The sequence below is a fragment of the Euwallacea fornicatus genome, chromosome 4 (genome assembly GCF_040115645.1).
Source record: "Euwallacea fornicatus isolate EFF26 chromosome 4, ASM4011564v1, whole genome shotgun sequence".
Classification (NCBI taxonomy): domain Eukaryota; kingdom Metazoa; phylum Arthropoda; class Insecta; order Coleoptera; family Curculionidae; genus Euwallacea; species Euwallacea fornicatus.
In genome coordinates this window covers 1617082-1638233 of record NC_089544.1, presented here as the reverse complement: position 1 = coordinate 1638233, position 21152 = coordinate 1617082, and the positions used below count along the sequence as shown (strand labels likewise).

Here is a 21152-nt window from a genome sequence, read left to right as displayed (position 1 = left end):
GATTTTCTATATACTCAAAAAATTTTGCATCGCTACAACGAAAGCCTTTCGAGCATTTGATTCAACATCAATCATCGAATCTACGAAGTTGGTGTCTTGCGCGAGTTCTCTGATTTGGAGACCAACAAAGATACCTGCTTGAAGCTACTCCATCGTGAGCTGAGGAAATTTTCGGCAAATTTATGATGAGAAGAAACAGCTTCCATTTTTACAAAGACTTTTGACAAACTGTGCTTCATTACGCCCAGTTTTATACGCAATGGTGGCAGGATGATTTCGTCACGAGATACCAATGGTCTGCGAATCACATTTCGTTTACCGGGTGTCACGTATTCACTCAAAATCCAATTCCTTCTTTTACCTGACGGTAAACTTTGGCTCTGCTGTTCCAGATATACTTATGAAACATGGGACCTTAGTGTACCCACTTTGCTGACCAAGCAGAACGTCAACTATTTTCAAATCGACATAAGCAACCCATTGATGTTCATGATGCTTCAATTTTTCCAAAATTAATGAAACGTTACAGTACTGGTCCTTCTTCAACTTTCTACTGTGCGCAATAGGTATTCCAGCGTATTTATTCCCGTTATGTGACACAATGGACTTAAGGCTACGTTTCGAACTGCCAATAAGAAAACGCTATTAGCTCGGTTCATATTGCGTCAAAACCCATTTTTATGAACAGACTCTTGATATCTAAGCAGAACACAGTTTTATCATCTTGGTCAAACAAACAGCGTCTTGCTCTCCTTCTCTATAAAAAGTAATTTTTGCCTTTGGAGTAATTTTTTTCCTTTGAACCGTTATGCCGACAATTCCGATGATTGTTTGGGAAGATTTAGGTCTCTTACGGGATCATCTAATTCGTTTTACGGAGAGGATTGAGGTTTTTCGTCTGATAAACTTTCAAAATCAGTATCGTCAGTTTCTGTCGATGCAGAATCTACGTTTTCTTGTAGTTCATGTTCAGATACATTTTCAGTAACTGGAGCTGAGGGAATTGGAACTTCAACCGGATGCTGTACGGGACGCCTCACCGACTTAGTGTCTGGACACTGCCGTTTAGTTCGATCTCTACTGTTCATAGCTTTTTTATCCACGCTACGAAAATAACGATTGTCCAGATGATTTTTCGGTTTTTGCCCAAGAGCTGGACTGCCAAATTTAAACGCCCCCCCCTTTTCCCGCTTTTCCATATTCTCAAGTGTTGAATGCACGGTTTGCAAGCACAATCGGCGGTCCAGAGTTTATCATTTTTATCTGCGTTTTATCAGCTTTAAGCCAGAATATGGCAAATAGGTATTTTTAACGCACTCGGCGATAGTTTTCCCACAATCTTTAAACACATATTCACCACGTAAACGGCACCTTTCCGACCTGCTCATAATGCGCAAACTTTGCTTATGGTTGCAACACGGCGATTTTGCCTAAAAACTGCTCGTTGAAGCAAATGCATAAAACATGACCAAAGGAACAAATATTGAAGACTCTGGAGGCGTAGGAAAAAGCTTCGGGAGTTCAAGAACGGCACGTTAGAAATAAGTTTCATCGGCCATAAAATTTCCGGCAACAGTGAAAAAGTTGAATTTTGTAAACCAGCGTAATTAATCTTCCGACTGTGTGTTTGTCAAGCCAGAGCAGTACATGATGTACTTAAAGGCTGGGCAAAAGGTCACTTCATGTTCTTAGATCTATACAAAATTAACCTTATTACAACATTTAATAGTTTGACCCCAACCCTGTTTACAGCGCGCAACGGAGCAACAGCGAAAAACGGCCTATCGATCATTATTAACGATGTGTTATTTACTGTTAATAATTGCTATATGTGCATAATTGCTTACTAATCATAATAAACAACATTTCCCTCTGGTTGATTAATGAAATGCAGCTCGGAGAATTATGATTTGCTTTATCTGCTGTTCGATTTCAATTAATATTAATCAACTTATTGATTTTCCCAGAAAAACTCGGTTTTATTAGAAAAATATTTCACGTGCTCGTGCGCACGGTCGATTTCCTAAATGATCGCAGACGATGGAGGTAAAGCTCTAACGACGCACAGGGTGTCCCAGCAAAATCCACAGACGCAGCAACGCTGGACTGAGGGCAAGCGCGGCAGCAAAAAATATGACGGAAAACTGAGAGGGAAGAGGACGTGGAGAACCTCGTTAGAGTCAACACAGGAGGGACTTCGGCGGCCGTCGTGGAGATATTAAGAGAAACTGGCTTGTTGCAACGAGTTCCCGTCCTCTAATGCAGGAGACCTCAAGTGCCTCGAATGCGGCGATTATCGTGAGCAAGTTCGTGCTCACTCATGCTGGAAAAACGAGTCAAAATTAATGAGAACAGACCGGTGAAGTAGAGGTACATTAATAACCTACTTCAACGCAGACCCCGAGTTTGCTCTGCCCATCGCGAAAAGCAGAAAGGCCAGCGGAGGCCGAAATTGGGGCTGGGCAAGCAGGAAAAGGCTAAGCGCACCAACAACAAACATGCCAAAGATGATTGTGGTGCTGTGGTGTCTGAATGTTTTTTTAATCAGGTTTCGCTCTTCCCTGTCAAAACGCAAAGACGGGTTCGGTTTACAAAACGGCCAGTCAGATACGAAGTCCAGATGTGGTTGCCAGCCAAACAAGCGCTAAATCTTTCACCGTGTGCAAAGGCCCCCCCGTCTGTTTACTATGAATTTTTTCTAGTAAAAATATTTACATTCATAAATACGTTACTTGGCTTCGATGAGATTTTCTCTCTAAGTTTTCCTTCGAATTTATTTGGATTTGAAGACATAACATAAACTCAAGTGCTCGATAAATCGCGATTGAATTTCAAGGAAAACTTCCGCTCAATTGAAACGGGCTTAAAGAGACATCTTAACTGAGACTCGACTGAAAGTGCGCACAAAAGCACAAAAAAAAAAAAAAATGTTTCAAACGGTCATGGAATGTGGCAGGGGCGCCATAAGAAAGCCCCTAAATCATGGAATAATCAACAATTTGTTCTGTAAACGTTTTGACCAGCGACTGGCCGTAAAACATTTCGGAAATCGAACGCGACAGTTTTCTACCTGTAAAAATTGCCGACAAACGAACCAAAACAGAAGAATACTGCCCTGAACCCAGCTCTTTGGGCCTGCACGAATAGGGCCGGGAAAGATAAAGATGCGATAAAAGAGAACCATCTTAATTAAGGGCGGCTTTCTGGGCGGAATTAGACACCCTGTGTACAGTTACTATTGGCATTGTAAAAATTGGTCAACGGTTTTTAGGGCTTCAAAACGTCCAAATCGCAGACTATCGTCTCGCAGTCTATATAAAAAAAAAAGTAACATGCCTTTGTCCCTCCGGAAAGCCCCTCTGAGTAGGTTTAATGAGCAGAAAGAAAAACAAGGGAAATTTCGCACTTCGTGCCGTTTATCAACGGCAGCTACCTGGGGTTTTCTTCCTTTCTCCAATTTTTGCGAATAAGTTTTAAGTTAGGGTTTTTATTGTTGTTGTTTTTTTTTTCTAAAGAATAACTCGATTTATCTTCTGTCGCCCCTTACAGGGAGAGCGAAGCATCCCAGATAACGATGGGGCCGCGAACAACCGTGAATAAAACACCTTGTAACGACCAGAGACCCTCGTAATTTTATTAGGTAAATTTATTTGAATATTGTTAGATTCTGGATGTTCCTAATTACTTGGCAGTTAAGAGCGTATTTTATAATTAGCGAGAGGCTCGTGTTTGGGAAACATGTACTTTGTTTGGGATTCCATTAAGAGGGGAGGCCCAATTAGTTTAAGGTTAAACTTAATAAGTTACTGGGAAATTGTGAATATTAATATGTGGAATGGCAGAGCCGTTATCGAATCCCAACCGAAACTGGCTGAAATAACCGGAACCGTTCCTTTGAATTACTCGAATCATATTTCTCTCTCCTCTGCCTCGTTTCCCTTGCGATCCCCATATTCCGTCACATTCCACCAGCTCTCCTCTGTAACTTCTCTCACAGGCCTCCGCTTCTTTGCTGGTGTTGGTTTTTTTTTTCCGTTTTGGAAAAAATTAAAATTTAATTTGCTCGTTAGTTAATCGATCGGATTGATTTTGTCGAATCGACTTCGCAAAACCGTCACGCGAAAGGAGAAAATCGTCGCGAAATCATCTTTCCGTGCGGCACCGCGGCTCTCCGCACGACGACTCGGGACGCTCAGAGGAGAACATCGCGGAAGCTGGCCGAGTCACTCTGAGCATTTCAACGTAGGCCGGACGTCCCAGAGGAAAATATTCGCGACACAATTCTGGCAAGTGCGTGACATCATCGTCTGCTTTTTTACACGAACAATGGCTCCACGCAAAGGATGTGATGAATAATTTCAAGTGCTTAATGGGATGTTTAAAAAACAAAACACACCGTTATCAAAAATGATTTACGAAAATTGGATATCTCGCGTCGGGAATGTGTTCCCGGTGACTTATTCGGGGTCTCCGAAATGAGACATTGAAGGTTGATACGCCATCTCGGTCTTTAACCTTTGATTTGGGCAGTAATCAACCGTGAAGATTTCCTTGAAAAGCCCCTGCCCGGAGCTGCAGGTGGGCCGAGAGGATTCACAAGCTCAAGCCAAAAATTTCCGTTAGAATAGAGATATTCGGCAGAATTACTGCGCTCCCAAATGGCGGCATTATGCGGTGTGTTTACAGACGCTTCGCTGACAAAAGTCTTATTGTCAAAGCACTTATTAGGTACCTTAAAACCTACTCGAGCAAAAGAAGCTTTTGTGGCATGGTGGATGTACGAAATTCGAAACCCTCCTCCTCTCTCTCTCTCTCTCTCTCTCTCTTTCTCTGTCTCTCATCGAGCACCACCACCTACTGCTGGTGGCAAAAAAAGCGACGCTAAAGAAATTCCCAGCCGTTGAGAAATATCTCACTATTTATAAAGATTTGTGGTTTTGTGTGAATCACCACGCCTCTTGCATTGTTAGGCAAAGCGCCTAATCTCAAATTAAAAACAAGATGAATGGATGTCGCTCTTAATGCTACCCTGCCGGTAAACTTCCAGGTAAAAAGATGGGTCTTCTTAAAATTCAGGTACCACGGACCGGATGCCTCACATTCCGAATTAGTGAAACATCATTTGGGTTCTGACTTGTTACGGCAGGTTCAGAGAGGATGTTTCCTTCACGGCACTGTTGGTAGGCGACTCGCGATGTTCCGTTATCGAATAAAGGGAGGCGAACACATGGAAGGGTTTTTATGGTAGGAAAAGCTCGCACATGATGGTAACGGACGCACAGCTTTGCAGCTGCACCTGACGGCCGTGCGCTTCCCGCATGGTGACTGTCCCCCCAAGTTACGCGATACTGAGTCGCGACCATTTCCAACAGTAGTTCCGGAATGACATACCTTGATTAAACCTTACGAAATTAGCTAAGACCAACAGAACCTCATGGAGCACTCATTTTGTTTCAGGTCCAATATGCGGAGAAGGAAGTTGCTGCAGCGAAAGCTACGAAACCAGTTTATCGATCTACAGTCAGTCCTCCCTTGAAAAATTCGTCAAAGAGTCCGTTCTCAAGGTTGCCTCAATAATAGAAACTAGAGCGAAGAAATTCGATGGTGAGTACTTCCATTACCCGTGGGCCCCATCCCGCGGACGCGTCACTAAGTGCGACCGTCCAGAGTGTAACGTTTAAGCCTTAAGCAAATTTTACGTACAATTCACCCCAAAACATCGCAATACGCAGAGGCGTTGTGCAAAAACACCAAGGCAAGTCAGGCGACGTACCGGTACACAGACATTTAGTAAGCCCAAGTTGCGCAGTAAAAAGACAGCGAAATGGCAACGCCGCGTTCGGCTTTTGTTCTCATGTCAAAAAAAAAGCATTACAAGTTTGACACATCCGCTATATGTGACGGCAGCCTCACATTCACGAGGATGAATCAGCCGTTTGCTCAGGCGATGTTGCCACGTGGTGCAGTGGCACAAATTTGCATCCTATTCCCGGACAAATTCGAAAACGTTTCATGGAGGGATATCTGCAATCAAATGTTTTGCTAAATTGAGGTCTCCGCGCCTACGGTGCTCAACGAGGAAATGCTGTGACCGTGACAATGGTGTAAATTTGAAATGGCGCTGCTGTCATATCTAACGCAGTGGGCCAAATTCCAATGATCACATTTGTAAAAGAAAAGTGAGCTTCAGTTTCGTTACGTCAGGTGTCAATGATGATCTTGATTAGGGTTTGATCGTTAATGTTAATGCTACACCCCCTAGCTATTTATTTACGTATGTATTACATAGGTATATTCGATTTACATACATATTTGTTTATCATCGGGGCATTTTCAGTTCATTAATATTTATGGGTTTTATTTCATATTTACATACCGTATCTGTATGTGAGCATTTATCCCACGCACGGCTCTTGACTATCAATTTTGTCATTTCGCTGTCGCTGACAGCTGCTTACATAAAAGATAAATCGATATGTTTTGATACGTCAATAGTGTCGTCGGTTTAAGATTTTTCCTGTGTCTACGTCTCGAATTTAGCCAGACAGATAAGAAGTGTGGTGGTTTTTTTAACTGTCTAACTGCACCTCGGGCAAAGCATGGAACTGCCCACCCACATACCCGCCACTGTCAATAGCGGATTTAGGGGTAAACGGTTCTCCGGACACGATCCCGAACTGCCCTACCGTGTCCTCCACTGCCTTTGCACGAATAACGAGATTACTGTTACCAAAACGAATTTAATACAAATTAATGCACTCTTTGACCCTCTTCAACACTGCAATGGTACCGAATGAGATCAGTGCTACTGAAAAACGGTTCTTAGATAGAAGAATCGTGCATGATAGGAATTTATTAGTCATGGGTATTTATCTATGTTTTTTTATTTGCAGAAATATTCCGAAACATGATGGAAAGTTCAAAACGCGAATTCCACGATATGTTCGAACGAACGTACGGCAAAATTTATCTGCAGAATTCCGAGGTATTTTCGGACTTCTTCAACGAGCTGGAAACTTACTACAAAAAGGGGTCCGTGCGTCTTTCGGAGACGATGGACTCTTTTTTCGGCATTCTTTACCAGAAAATGTTCACTGTCATTAATTCCCAATACAGTTTCGATGACAGTTATATGCGTAAGTAATCAGCGTTCTTGTCTAGTGACTCTAGAACCATTCGAAATATGTTGTCACTCTGTACCAGAATGCGTCCACAATCACATGCTGGAGTTGAAACCCTTCGGTGACGTTCCCCACAAACTGACCCAACAACTGACCCGATCGTTTGTGGCCACTCGCACATTCTACAAGTCCCTGATGCGAGCTGTAGAAATCCTACGAGAAGTGCCCAATGTTCGTCTGGAGGACAGATGCCTGAACGATCTAACTCGCATGCAATTTTGCGGGGTGTGCCGACAAGAAATGGGCGTCGGTCCATGTTCTTCCTATTGCTCGGACACTGTTACTGTATGCCTGAAACGGCATCTGCAGTTGAGCGATAGTTGGGACACATTTGTCAGTAAGTTTTTCGAGGTTGTGCCCAGCAGGGTCCTAAAACAGCCGCGCTTTGCAGGTGCAATCGAAAAGGTAGCTGATCGTCTGAACGGACCGTACAACGTCGATGCGGTGGTCGAGCCTCTGAACATCAAAATATCAGAGGCGATAATGAATTTCCAGGAAATGGGAGGCGACATATCCAAGAAGATCCAGAGCAAGTGCGGAACTTCCGGGCTTAAAAGACCGAAGAGAAATGCCGATTATGACACTCCTCCAGATGACAATCCCGAGATGGAAATCCAACAAGAAAAAGTGAAGTTTAACAGTGGGAAGAACAAGAAACATAAAAAGGTACAAGAGAAGCCTGAGCAGGGACCCAGCTTGGAAAAAGTAATAGATGATATTAAGGGGGTAAGTGTAACTCATGTTTCTTTCGCCTTTTTGTACAGAAAATTCCGTATTTAAGTTTTATGTAAATACTTTTTTACACATTACATTGTAATTTTTGAGTGCAGAACTTTAGTTTCCTGAATTCTTGACGTAATCAAAATAAGAAAATGATCTCATCCTTACGTCAAACCACATTTTCCCATGCAGAGGTCAGAATTCTGATAAATGGCCCCGTTAAAGACGCTGATTTAAACAAACAGGATATCTGTTGGGTTATGTCGTATTTATGGCTCATCCGCATGGATAACTACCGCCATACACTGTGTTGTTTATGTGTGAAGCCAGGCCAGACGGGAATATGCCACTGCATCTACACCAGAATTAACAAACTCTCGGATAAACTGTGAAAATACAAATGATCTCGTACGTGGAGAATTTAATATTTCAGGAATACAGAGTGCATGTTTCTGATGGGGTTTTTAGTCCACATTTCCTACCGCAAATAGCTCTTCCTGAAACATATAATATTCTGTTCAGCTTCAAGATTAATTACATTAAGTTAGAGTAATTTAAAGTGCACTATTTGAGATAACGTTTTAGGTCAAAATTAATTGGACCTTTTCTCCCTTTCTCATTTTCACGTTTACTTCAGATGAAATTAGCAGCCTGTGTCACTAACAAAACTATCGTTTCCAGAAAGTGAAAGGCATGAGATTATTCTGGGACCAACTGCGGTACCAATACTGCAATAACGATGACATGTCAGCAGCCCTCAGCGCTGATGGCTCCTGTTGGAACGGCACTATGGTGGGAAGCTATAAGATCAGGGAATTCACCCCGGATCCGACGGAAACGTCTCCGCTGGTCACGGGGCACATCTACACCCTAAGCGGATTGTCGGACAAGCTGAAAAAGGCTTATCACGGCCAAGATGTGGAAATGATCGATGACACAGAGGAGACTTTTGTCGATGGTAGTGGTTCGGGTTCTGGAGATGGAGACGACGATAATATTAAGGACAAAGACGACTTCAAGCCCAACCCGATGTTCCCCAACAAAGACGAAATAGAAGAACCTTCGCCTCCTCCTGCCGTAAGCAGTACCGCTTCGCCTCCAGAGGTCATAAGGACATCTAGTGCTAATAGAAACTCCATGTCGCTCACCAGGGCTTTGATTCAGTATCTGTTGCCCATGGTGATGGTGTGGTTCGGTGGTGCCATTAAAGACTTGCTGTGATATTTGTAAATAATTTGTAAATAAAGGTAAATAATTGAGTGTAAGTTTATAATATGTGACTAATGGACCACAGTGATATTTCCAGGATCTGTTTGGCGGCCCCTTAAGTGAAAAACGAAGACGACTTAATTAAGAACTGATCTCAGTTTTAGTCCGTGTTAAGAGACATTTACATTTTAGGTGTTGTTGGCCGAACTGCACATCATCAAAACTTTCATATTGAGAAGTAGATATTTAGATTTGGGAAATATTAGTGAAGGGCCATTAGTCAATCCATCAATGATGATTTAAAGCGTAAGCTACTAGTACGTGTGATCGTCGTTCTATGAAAAGTGATAGCAAAAAACTACTAACAGGAAGCATAGTAATAGACAATTAATATAGTAGCCATATGGCAAGTTTTAAAGTATGTTGACCTGCAAATTTGCCAGGGCAAGAACTGAAGCGGCATTCTTAAGTTTTGATTTTTCCTATTTTTTTGTGTCATATATTTAATACGTAACTAGTGCATATATTTATTGAAAGTTGTAATAATAGAAACTTGGAAAAAATATTTCAATCGATATCAAGAGTCTTCTTTAACTGAAGGTAAAAAGGTTAATTAAGGTTTGCCAGCAGGGTGGATCTACACACTCTGTTGGCAGACAGGGTGTACGGCGGCAATTTGGGTATAGATAGTAAATGTAGCACTACACCAGTGTCGAGCCCAAGATAACTTTCTTTTGGGTTTGCTCCTCTATGAGGGTAAAACCTTAACAAAACGTCATTCGATCGGCAAAGAAACCAACTTTTGTGTCCCAATCTGATTGGTTTCAATGCAAGTTGCGCTTTCCTGTTCTACACCTATTTTGTCTCATACTCTGTGATATATCGATAATTAATTTCAATTTGAAATTTTTAGATAGATACGAGACGTAGATAGCTAGATAAAAAAAAGTGTCGTTTTATCTCAATCCACAGCCCAATACCTCAATCAGTAACGAAACAAAATAAGAATTCTAAATAAATTAAGCGATTCCTTCCCCAGGAATATAAAAATTAAGCTGGTTTTTATCACTTACGTATTTTGATGGAATATTTCTATTGAAGATCGTCCATCCAACTGATTTTCCAAATATTCAATGATCTTGTCTTCCTTCCATTTTAGCACATATCAGAAGGAAAATTGGCCCGATTTCCTGACCGCCCTTACTGTAAAATCTTTTGCATTTTAAGAGCCAAACTTTGATCGTCAGAATCTGCATGCAAAGTTTTTATCTCTAGGGAGGAAGGATTTCTCCTCTGTAGGGAGCAGCTAAACCGCTGTTTTCTTTACTGAAATGAGATATAACTGGTAACTGATTGGAAATCAATACAAAAGGCCAATTATTTTTCTAAATTGAACAATGAATGCAAATTTCAAGCAATGAGGTGACGCACCACTGTCTGACACTAAAATAATTTGGACTGATAAAAGGGGGTTAGGCCCCAGAGAAAATATTGCTCTGTAGGTTTTTACAGTGATTTATTGACAAGTCTATCTGGATACAATACATAGTTCAAATCTGAGGAAAAAAAAATAACACCCTGTATCATGATAATGAAGCGTTTTCGGATCTGGAACTTTTGCCATTTGGTTCGATGTGAAATCAGTCCACAGTAATTGAAGGATGCCTTGTGTATGAGGAATAGTTTTAAGCAAATGGTACCTCCTAGATGCCATAGTCTTAATATACCTAATTGCTACTTCAACTGCTTAATAACTTTTCTGTTCATCTTATATTTTAATAAAGAACGGAGAGACGCTTCCTGCGAAGATTAATGGGTAGGTAGATTTCGACATATTGACAAAGATTAATGGCTGGAACCTTAGATAAGAGACCTCTTAATGAAATTCTACAGGATGTTACAAATGTCTGGGGAGCTGCTAAACCTTGATAGATCCAGGGTCGATTTTATTGAGAAAACAATGAACAATTTAATGCTTATTCAGATTTTGCTTTAGGATTGGAATACATTTCGAATTTTTCCTTTGCAATCATTAGATTCTAAGTAGGCATTAAATTGTACATATTTGCGTTAATTTAATTGATGCTGTATCTCGTTTAAGAGATTCCATATAATGCCACAAATTTTGTAATACCCTGTATAACTGAAATAACATTTCTATTTTAGCAACGCAGTTTTGTGTGCATGTGTGTAACAATGTGACCAGGTACAACTGTAAAATTCATCTTCCTGACCACAAAACTGGCCGTAAACTACCAATAATGTGGGTCCAAAAACATTTATTAATTGACGGTCAATTAAAGGTTTCCATACTTTAACACTTAGCTACTAATTACCTAGGAATCTGTATTTTGTGTATATGTTTTGTAAGACTCTTAAACTTAAAGACACATCTTATGTATTTGTGAGTACCTAGTGCCGCTTATTCATCAAAGTTCAACAAGCAAAATGATGGTTTTAAGAAACTATTTATTTATTTTGTACAAAATAAAAACATTTAGTAATAATTCATTTGTTTCATTAAAATTAACATTTAGATAACAATCTTGCGTCAATCGAAGCCGGTTCGCAAAGGCCTCGTCTTCAAGTAAACATAAATTACGATGAAGACGAATGCTACTGCTAGCGAAGGTAATACTATGGTTTTAAGCTGCTTTTGAGTCTCCTGGTATTCCTTTTTTAGCTTTTGTTTCTCCTTTGAGGTGACTTTCGCTTTTCCACCTTTTAGTTGTTTCGGCATGTTGATCTGCAGTATAATGGTTCGAATTCAGTCAATAAGCAGAATCTCTTGAAATCGTGACCAAAAAATAAAGGGCCCTAAATAGTTAGATACATTTTCTTTATTTAGAGACGAATTATTTGATAGAAACCAAGCACACATCTCAGATTACACATTTAGCACCCAAAGTGGCAAGTTCTTCAACACTTAGGATATTATTAAAGATTGGAAAGAGAGTAAACTTGTAGAATTCCATTTCAAATGTTCCTGATTGCTGAAAAGTTATAGCATCATTCTTAATATATCCCATTGAACTTTAGGGCCTCTTTCATTCTACACAGTGACATTCTCACATTTTTGTATTTTTGCTTGAGGGTTTATCTCGATGGCACCTTCTAATTCTATATCTATGTTACCTCCATAACTAATTATCGAACTTAAGCAGTATTTCAAACAACAAATTAATTTGTTTGTGGATACTGCGGAGCCGCAAAAAGACTTGAGAACTATGGGTCTTGCAGAAAAAACATCAAGAAACTCGGAAAAATCTGCCAATGAAGAAGGATAGTTTGTGACAACAGTAATGTCAATAGTAGTCAAAGCATTATTGCTAAAAAATGTAAGTTAGAATAGATTAGACCTCATAATTACAATAGAGACAAATTGGGATATTGTAGATAACTTGATAGAAATCTGCATATCCCTAGCATAAGGAATGAAGATATGAACTGAATGCAATGAAAATGAACTAAAACTCATGGTTAAAGAATGCTTACCCAGGATTTTTTTTAACAGCTATAGGCGACGAGAGACGGGAGCTGCTATTAATATTGAAATAACGGCAATTATGAGGAAAACTATTTTAAAAATTCAGAGAAACTTAGTTAGGTTAGGAGTTGTTAACATCTTCAACCATAGCCACGACAGCAAAACAAAACAGTCAACAGGTGGAAGGGTGTGGTGGGGGGCTGAAGTAGTTTTAGGACGTGTTCGGTATTTTCAGCCGTCGGGGGTGTGTCAGCATCCTCACTCCGCCGACTCTATAGGAACAGGTCAAAGTAAGAATGTCATTTTTGACCAATCAACTTCGCTAATTGCCTAATTAACCTTATGACAAAGACAGATGTCATAAAATACTTAACTGATATTTTTAAATTAGAATTGTCAATGATGACATATTATTCAAATTCAATGTTTAACGGAAAGTTTTAAGTTTCCTATTTTTTTTTTTAATTTTCTGAGCGTGAATGTCTTGTAGTCATTAGTAATTAATCTAATCCCGATTGGGCTTAAATCAGTCTTGAGCAGCCCGTAAAGGGTATTTAATACTTGCTTGTTGAACTTTAACAAGCGTAGAAGGCACAAGAACGATGTCTCTAGAACCAAATAAAGAGGTAAGAACCACCAGTAGGCAAGGGTAGCTTTTACTGCTGAAGCAGAGCTGTACTCTGCTGAAACTACTTTTTTCATTATGTAAAGTTTTAGGAATCTCAACTTCCATATTTGTTTGAGTGGACCATGAGTATTATTATACCACAGATATCCCATAAGTAAACCACTGTAAATTTATTAGCTAAAAATGTAACCAAGTCTGCTTTCATTTACTACTTGCTGTAGCCAAACTCCATTGATAAAAGCTGTAACCCTTTAGGGCGCATCATCTCTGCTATTGAAATAACTGTAACATGAAAATTGAGCCATTAGGCATAAGTCTGTATTTTATTAAGGAGATAAGATTGTTAGACGTGCAACAACTTCTTTGGTTTATTTTTTATCAATACCTTATAAATTTCACACATCTAAATTCCTACTAAGTAATGATCTTTTCTATTACCAACTTTGAATTTCAGAATAAATGCCCACCACAGATCACATCTAAGATGAAAGTTACTGCACCTCAGAAAGGCCCAGCTGATTCACACAGTGCTGAATATAAAATCAAAATTCAAAATATTCAAAATCAAATCAATCATGTTAAAGACCAAATCAAAGAAACTGGAAATGAAATTTCAAAAAAAGACCAGTGCATCAAAACTGCTCTAGAGCAGCAACGGTCAGAAAATAGAGTTATTAAAAGTCATATGTAAGTCTTGGTATTTATTTCATGATAAAGGGTGATATGAAATGCGTATTAGATACCTAGACTTCTAAGATTTTATAAGGAGTCAAACTGTATCCTCAAAGTACAATTAAAAAGTAACAGTTATCATTTAATAACTAATTTGTAAAGAAAGTGTTTTTTAAACTAAAATGAAAACTTAACCATTACACACACTCACAACTATCCGAAACACTTCCACAATGAACAGACAGTGTAGCAAAATATTGAAGGATCAGTTCTTAAACATTGATTACCACTGCCAACTTAAATATCTGTTTCTAGCAAACACATAGAATCCTTGGAACACAAAATTTTCACTTACTCACAAGAGGCTCCCAAGCGAATGCAAAGTGTTTTAATGCGCGCTCAAATGAAAGAAAAAGAAATAACAGAGAAATTTGCTGAAATGGTCAAGTAAAAACTAGGTATTGTTAGGTTCTACAGCCACGATTTTGTAATACTTCTTTTCAGAGAATATAATGATGCCAAAACTGAAATTGAAGACTGTAAAAATAGAGAGAAAGTCTTGGTTACTAAACTGGAAAGTTCTAAACAGGACTTATTGAGGCTTAATGAAGAATATGCAAGTCTACAAGAAGATTATAATAATCGACAAAAAAAAATGTATGTATTTATACTTACTGTTGCACAATGAAAGAAAAAAACGTCCGCAATAAGATGCCCTACCCCCTGATCTGCAAATTTTTTACTTTTCTTTATCCCTCTTCAACCCCTTGACTTCCCAATGTAGACGGCTGTTTATTTCCATTTGTTTTACAATTTTTTGATGATCACATTTTATCTTCATTCACTGTTAAGTCAAGATTTCTCGCCCGCGGTTTTTACCGTAATGGTCACAATTGTCACGTTTAAGGCTCTAGAGGTATTAGACTATAACATCTGTCAAATCTTTAAATCGGCCAAGAAGCAGTGCTTGCTGAAGATTTGCTCCTCGAATGTTGTCGCTAAATTTTTGTTCAATATGATAAGAAACTTTTTCATAGCTCATATGGTAATATTAATGTTTGTGTTTCTCGTCCCGGCCCTTCTGCTCTCGATCGCATCTACGTCTGTAAAAGTGAGCTCTGATCCTCTAGTCAGACCTTTTTCACATATATCCGTAACAGCCCGTTTAATATGAATGTAGTTTGAGGAGAAAAGGAGTGGAATTTAGAACTTATAAAAATGATCAGTTATCTTAATGGACATAGAATTCCAAAGATTTTTTTTGTAGGAATGAATATCAAATTGGAGATGAAGCACTCTTGAAGGAAATTTCTAAGCTTGAATCGTTAGTGAAGAGACTAGAATTACAAACTAAATCCCTTAACTCTGAGTTAAATCAGAAAGTTGAGGAATGCAAGGCTTTGTCTGCTTTATACGAAGATATTGGTGGTTAAATTAATTTTTTTTTAGTTATTTTGGAATTCAAATTATACGCTAAATTTCCATATTTTTAAAGCGCTCGCGAAACTAAACAATAAAGCCTCTTAAGGAAAGACGTCTTCGAAAATGTATATCATTTTACACCGAATTTTTCTGGTCATTACTAATATTAAGCACATAATATTTTGAAATGTTTTTGTCGTATTTTATTTAAATTTGTGTAAATTAATAAATTATTAAAGAACAACGAAAATTAGTTGTAGTTTTTTGCTTAAATGTATACTCTCCAAGCGTTATTAGGAAAATAACGTAAACTAGGCCGAACTAAAACTTAGTTCGGGTTAGTCCGACACAAGCTGGAACGGCTCGGAAAAGTCGTGTCGAATCGTCGGTCGAAAACAAAAAAAATAATAGGGGTGGGTCACATTTGAGTTATACCCGGTATAGTGAAAAAATTTATCTTGTGAATGGACAAGCGTTTTTCCCTAATGTAATGTTAAAAAAAAATTATTTTGAGCCCTAATATCTATCCTAAAAATATCTTTCAGAAGTTATATATCACCCTATATATTAATTTATGCCTATTATACTTAAACCGTGGCAAATTAACCCTCGGTTTGGAATCCGTTGTTCCGACTCCCTTAACAAATTTAAGAGCAGGATGTAACTCACTGCGTTCGCGCGCCCTCCTCTATCACACTCACACTGTTTCCTCTAGAAAGTTCATTATTGATTAGTTCTCTTTCCCAAATAACGCTTATGCCGAACGTAGTGCTTGGCATTCTAAATATAAAGTGGTACAGTTGTGATAGTATAATGTCATATGGTAAGTAAACAATGGTAAAGTAAATAAGTGAAGAAAAGTGAGTATTTGTGAGCAAAAAGTTAATTGTTCTTGGGATGACCTACATAGGACTGAAAAACTGCGTAGTTAATTGGCAAGATATTGTTCCAGAAAGGTGTCAACGAAGGCGTTAAAGTTTTCTTTGTAGTCTACGAGGGTTGGTTAGGTTCTATGGCGTGGCAAGCTTTTTCTTGATTGGGCTAATAAGCCTAATTCAATACAGTCGGATAAATCCTTATTGCATTCTAGACATAATCATCTATTTACGACTTTAGCGGATCCATTACAAATAATCGTCTGTGTGTAATTATTATGTATTGAAATTTAGTACATTATATTCTAAGCTCACAAAGTAGTCAGCCCCAACATATACTTATTTTAAACGCTAAATAAATAGGTAATTTCCATAAACAAACATTCGGAGTTCAGACGCTTGTTAATCGATATGACATGTGTAAAAACTAGTTCAGTTTTATATGTTGAGCAATATTTTTTTGGGGGGGAATAACGTCTCATATAGCAGTAGGGATGAAATTGTACACCATTCTTAGTTAAAACCAAGTGAGAATAACATTTACCCTTTATTAAAGAGTCGGACATACATTTCAGTGGCAAATCTGTCACCATCTTTAGGGTTTAGGTAAAACTAGTGGTAAAATCGAAAATAAACGGTTAATTAAAATGTAGGAGAGGTGGATATTTAAAATGTGCGGAGCACTTGGAAATTCCTCTTTTCAGTTTTCTGACTTGACTCTGTCTTCTTCCTAAAAGGTTAATTTGAAGTAAGTGATTGTTATTTAATCATTGTAGCTTGTCTGTCTGTTTCGGTATTGATGATTCCTCTATATGGTAGTGGTTAATGTTTAACTTCGTTTTATGTATGTATGTATTTGAGGTTAAGGTAGGTTTAATTAGGTTAATGGCCACCCACCCAAACCTTTTAAAATGAAGATGCAAAAACTGCTATTCCGCAGAGATCGAAAAAATTAATTTAAGAGCATTTCATAAAATTTTCATATTCACCTTTGATACATATTAGCTTATCGTTTATTTTCATTTTTCAACTCATTTTTCCCAGTCCCTCAAGACGGTAACAGATCACGCATCCGTCACCCTTTGCGGCTATGGATCTGAAACTTTTAGTTAAATTCAGTTTGAACTTTACCGAGATTTGCTGCTCAATCCTCGTACGACTTCGGAGACCCGAACACAACCCACCGATATTCCCGGTATTGTCTGACCAAATCGAATTTTAAAAGCGCGAATTGTATCTGTTTTCCGCGGAGTACAACCTCGTACGACACTCGTTACGTTTCTACGAAATTCACATTAAATTCCGTACCAAATTTTCCAATTTTTTCCCAAATTTTCATGGGAAATTTGATGTTTTCGCGAGCGAAAGGGAAAGAGACGCAGTGACGCCATTAATACTGACAATTGAAACGTTATTGTTTTGTTTCCATAGCGTTGTTGACAATTTTAGTTATTTACTTTACCGTTTATATTAGTTTATTTCATTTTTCCATTTTAACCGATACGATTTAAATAATTAAATTGCCTAATTTTTCAAAACGAGATATCTCTAATGTTTCATCAGAAATTCGCGTCTGTGAAATGACAGAATATGGAAAACGCAAATAGGTAGATTAACGTGCTCACGTTAATACGAAAATCTAAGAAGTCAACTTGAGTGTTAGTTTAGAGAGGTGACCGTAAGTGCTTGGATACTAATAGCAAACTTTCTTTCAGACTCTTAAAGACTCCGTCAGATTTTAGGAGACTTAAGGTTGGAGGAAGTGTCCTACCCAGCCATATGCTAAAATTGCGGCTGGTTTCTACACATTTCCTGAAGCAGCCATAAATTCGATAATGTGTCGCGACAGAGATATGAATAATTAGTTTATTTGCTTCGTATAGCATACACTTCTAATTCCTTTCCTTTTTTGTAAGAGGTTTCCCTTTACAAATTAAGTGAATCATTGAGTTCAAGGTAAGTTTCTACGCAAATATACATTTATTTAACACAGTGCATTTCCAACATTCAACGCAATATCGCCGACCTTAGTTATCAATAATAGGATTTTATAGAATACCCCACCCTTGAACTTTCCCACCATTTTTCAAATGGATATTTGACGTTTGTATGACGTAATATGTACACGCACCTGCAGCTTGTGTTTTCGTACGCTTTGGTGTTTTATCACGACTGCGACAATACATTATGACTTCCGATTTACCTGGATATGTAAATGCATGCAGATATATAAAAAATTGAAAGAGACGCAACCATTTAATCAAAACTAGAATCTGCTAGCCGATTGTGACACATAGGTGTATTTGTACTTCCAGCAAAATACTATGAAAAGCGGCAATCCGAAGGAGGATGCGCCTCAAAAAGTTGTGGTGAGGGTGCAGTACGAGCCCAGAATAAGTAAAACTAAGAAAGTACTTCTACCACTCACAAACAAGCAACAAGCAGGATTGTGCAACTATGAAGAAGCTAAGGCTTCTTGCAAGTTGCGGAAACGAAAGGAAAGGCAGGAGAGCGTTAGCTCAATAAGTCAGGAGCGGAAAGTTATAAGGTAATCTCCATTCAAACAAGTTTAAAAGTAACATAAATTAAGTAATTAAAATTATTATTAAAAGTACTGACGTATATCTCTCGTCTATAATTAAAGATCTAGTTCAGAGGAGCGACCGATATTAATAAAAACCAACGAGGATAAGAACGGCGGAATACGCAGAGTATCGAGTTCAGGAGATTTTCCAAAATCAATTGGAGATGATAAATCTAAGTCCCCCATCAGGAAAAGTGACCAGTTACGGATGTTAATATATGACGACAATGAGCATGACAGAGCAAGGTCGCACGAGAGATTTTCCAGATCTCACAATATCAGAAGTAAAAAACATCCCAATAGGAGATACAAAGCACGGGCAGCATCTAAAGTTAAATTGAAAAATAATGACGTGCAAGATTGTACGAAAAAAAATGGTGCATCTTCAATGGCAGGTGAGTAAATATATAAAAAAATGAATGCATCAATATATAAATGAGAATAAATTATAAAACATTTTCAGAGGAATTTGAAAGTGTCGAAATTAACCAGGAGAACGAGCATACGAATTCCCTGAAATTTTTAAATTTACCCAGCCCATCGACTGATCGCTCCCCAAGTCCAACTAACGTGCCAGTTACTCCAATATTAGATTTTGCGAGTCTCTATGAGCAACCAGATGGTTCGGAACCATTAATTTCCCAGCCAGTCAACCAGGTTAGCGATAATATGGAGACAATGCCAGGCCAGTCCATAGCATTTAATAAAATGTTATCCTCTCCCAGAAATTCAATTATTGCCACGACACGAATCTATCTTGATCCCAATGTGCCTCAGGTTAATATTCCTCTTAAAAAGGTTATAAGAAACCCCGTTGAGGAGAGGATTGAAAAATTAACCAAGCAGATAAACAAATGTAAAAAGAAGATATTAGCATGCGAAAGTGACTTCGAAGTAAGAACTGGTACTAAACCCAACCAGTTTGATAAAATGAATGATAATATTTTGCGAAAACAGTACTTGCAATTAAGCAAGTTGAAGAAAGAGCAGAAAAATTTGACCGACATTTCCATGGGATTTTCCGGTGTAGATACTGGCATTAAAGGGAATACAACAGAGGAAAATTTCAGTTTACTGGAAACTATTCAGGATATTGAGGAGGTGAGTAATGATTTCTAATCACAATAATGTTGAATTATGTGTAGGAAGGAAAATGCTTTTATTAAACATATTAAAAACCACACATTTTAATTCAATAGGCACTACCTAATTGAGCTCGGCTGCTTCATGGTGACGAAATCAGCGTTCGCTACTTTTTCGAGAAAATCTTTTGTAAATGTCAATTTTCTTATAAAGCATGCTACATACACAATTTCTTATAGAGACTACAGATAAAACGTGAAACCGCGTCCCGAGACTGTTCTCTTGACCATATGACTCCAGAACAACTCGTAGAAGAAAAAATAGCCACTCAGAAGGCGCTACTTTTCCTGGAATCGGTACATGGTAGGCCACGAAATAAACAGGACAGAGACATGGTGCGACCGTTTTACGATAGATATCGCATCCTTAAACAGATGGTCCAAAAATACCCCACTGTAAGTGACCACATTTTCATTAGTATTTCACCACATTTTTACATGTTTCTAGATGAATAGCACCAGCGAGCTAGCAACAATCGACGAAAACGAGGCAATGCATTTTGTAACATCTACTTCTTCGTCGAACGAAACCGAATCCGACAAAACTGAAACCCCCACTGGATACATCGAAAATGAGACTTACACTGAAGTTTCGAAGAAAGTGAATTTTGAAGAAAATTTTCACTCTTTGACCAAACCAGAATTGCTGCAACAAATGGGAGTCATCATTGAAGAAAAGAGGGAACTGAGACGGAAGATCAAAGAATTTGAGAAAACTGTACAGACAAATTTAGGAAGAATGCTAACAAAAGACGATAAGAAACCCGTGGAAGAGTGGTATATGTCATATAAGAGAGTGAAAGGGAGGTTACGGCTTATTGAAGCGCTTGTGGGAAAATACTGAAAAGCGATAAATGAGATTCACTTTGAAGTGGGTATGCAGCTAAGACACCAGTGTTAGTGTAGACCCATGTTATGTGTTGTTTTTAAACTGTAGAATGTACAAACGTTGATTCACGTCGAAAGTTATTTATATGAATGTACGAAATCAATATGCAAGTATTTACATAACATTAGCTCGGTTAAATCCAATAAAATTATTATATGAAAATTATGTGTTTAAATTAACAAACACATACCCGGAAATCGTGGCCTTAGTTATAGCAAGGACGTTTGCGATAAATTTGTTCGGAAAAGTGCAGGAAAGACACGTGTTAAGGATTGCGATTGCAGTTGGCCCAGAGGTTCAACTGAGTTCACATAGTGGCGGCAAGAAAAAGATATAAAAATAA

At 38.4% G+C, this 21152-nt stretch overlaps 3 protein-coding genes across 7 annotated transcripts in view; all 3 read left to right on the top strand.

Moving 5' to 3' along the window:
• dlp (dally-like) overlaps positions 1–11617 on the top strand; it is a 43596-nt gene extending 31979 nt beyond the window's left edge. The window contains exons 2-7 of one of the 2 annotated variants that reach the window (XM_066303078.1): positions 5458–5604; positions 6894–7136; positions 7204–7518; positions 7573–7907; positions 8583–9148; positions 9208–11617. In XM_066303078.1, coding sequence (XP_066159175.1) covers positions 5458–5604; positions 6894–7136; positions 7204–7518; positions 7573–7907; positions 8583–9122 — 1580 coding nt within the window. In that variant the 3' untranslated portion in view covers positions 9123–9148; positions 9208–11617. Of the gene's footprint in view, positions 1–5457; positions 5605–6893; positions 7137–7203; positions 7519–7572; positions 7908–8582 lie in introns of both variants that reach the window. The other variant, XM_066303077.1, reaches the window with a different exon arrangement.
• A 1361-nt stretch (positions 11618–12978) lies between these two features.
• Positions 12979–15572, top strand: LOC136350926 (tropomyosin-like). Its single transcript, XM_066303108.1, has 5 exons — positions 12979–13223; positions 13680–13912; positions 14213–14344; positions 14402–14554; positions 15165–15572. Exons 1-5 carry the CDS (start codon positions 13200–13202, stop codon positions 15328–15330), a joined length of 708 nt encoding a protein of 235 aa, XP_066159205.1. The 5' UTR covers positions 12979–13199; the 3' UTR covers positions 15331–15572.
• Positions 15573–16010: 438 nt separating this feature from the next.
• LOC136350908 (protein FAM13A) lies at positions 16011–20971 on the top strand. Of its 4 annotated transcripts, none has more exons than XM_066303073.1 (7): positions 16011–16142; positions 17910–18150; positions 18510–18742; positions 18839–19173; positions 19242–19879; positions 20101–20316; positions 20369–20971. In XM_066303073.1, exons 3-7 carry the CDS (start codon positions 18519–18521, stop codon positions 20762–20764), a joined length of 1809 nt encoding a protein of 602 aa, XP_066159170.1. In that variant the 5' UTR covers positions 16011–16142; positions 17910–18150; positions 18510–18518; the 3' UTR covers positions 20765–20971. The 4 variants fall into 4 exon arrangements, with proteins under 4 accessions (XP_066159170.1, XP_066159173.1, XP_066159172.1 ...); XM_066303076.1 differs by lacking the exon at positions 16011–16142 and adding an exon at positions 16743–16942; XM_066303075.1 differs by lacking the exon at positions 16011–16142 and adding an exon at positions 16931–17061.
• The last annotated feature ends 181 nt before the right edge of the window (positions 20972–21152 follow it).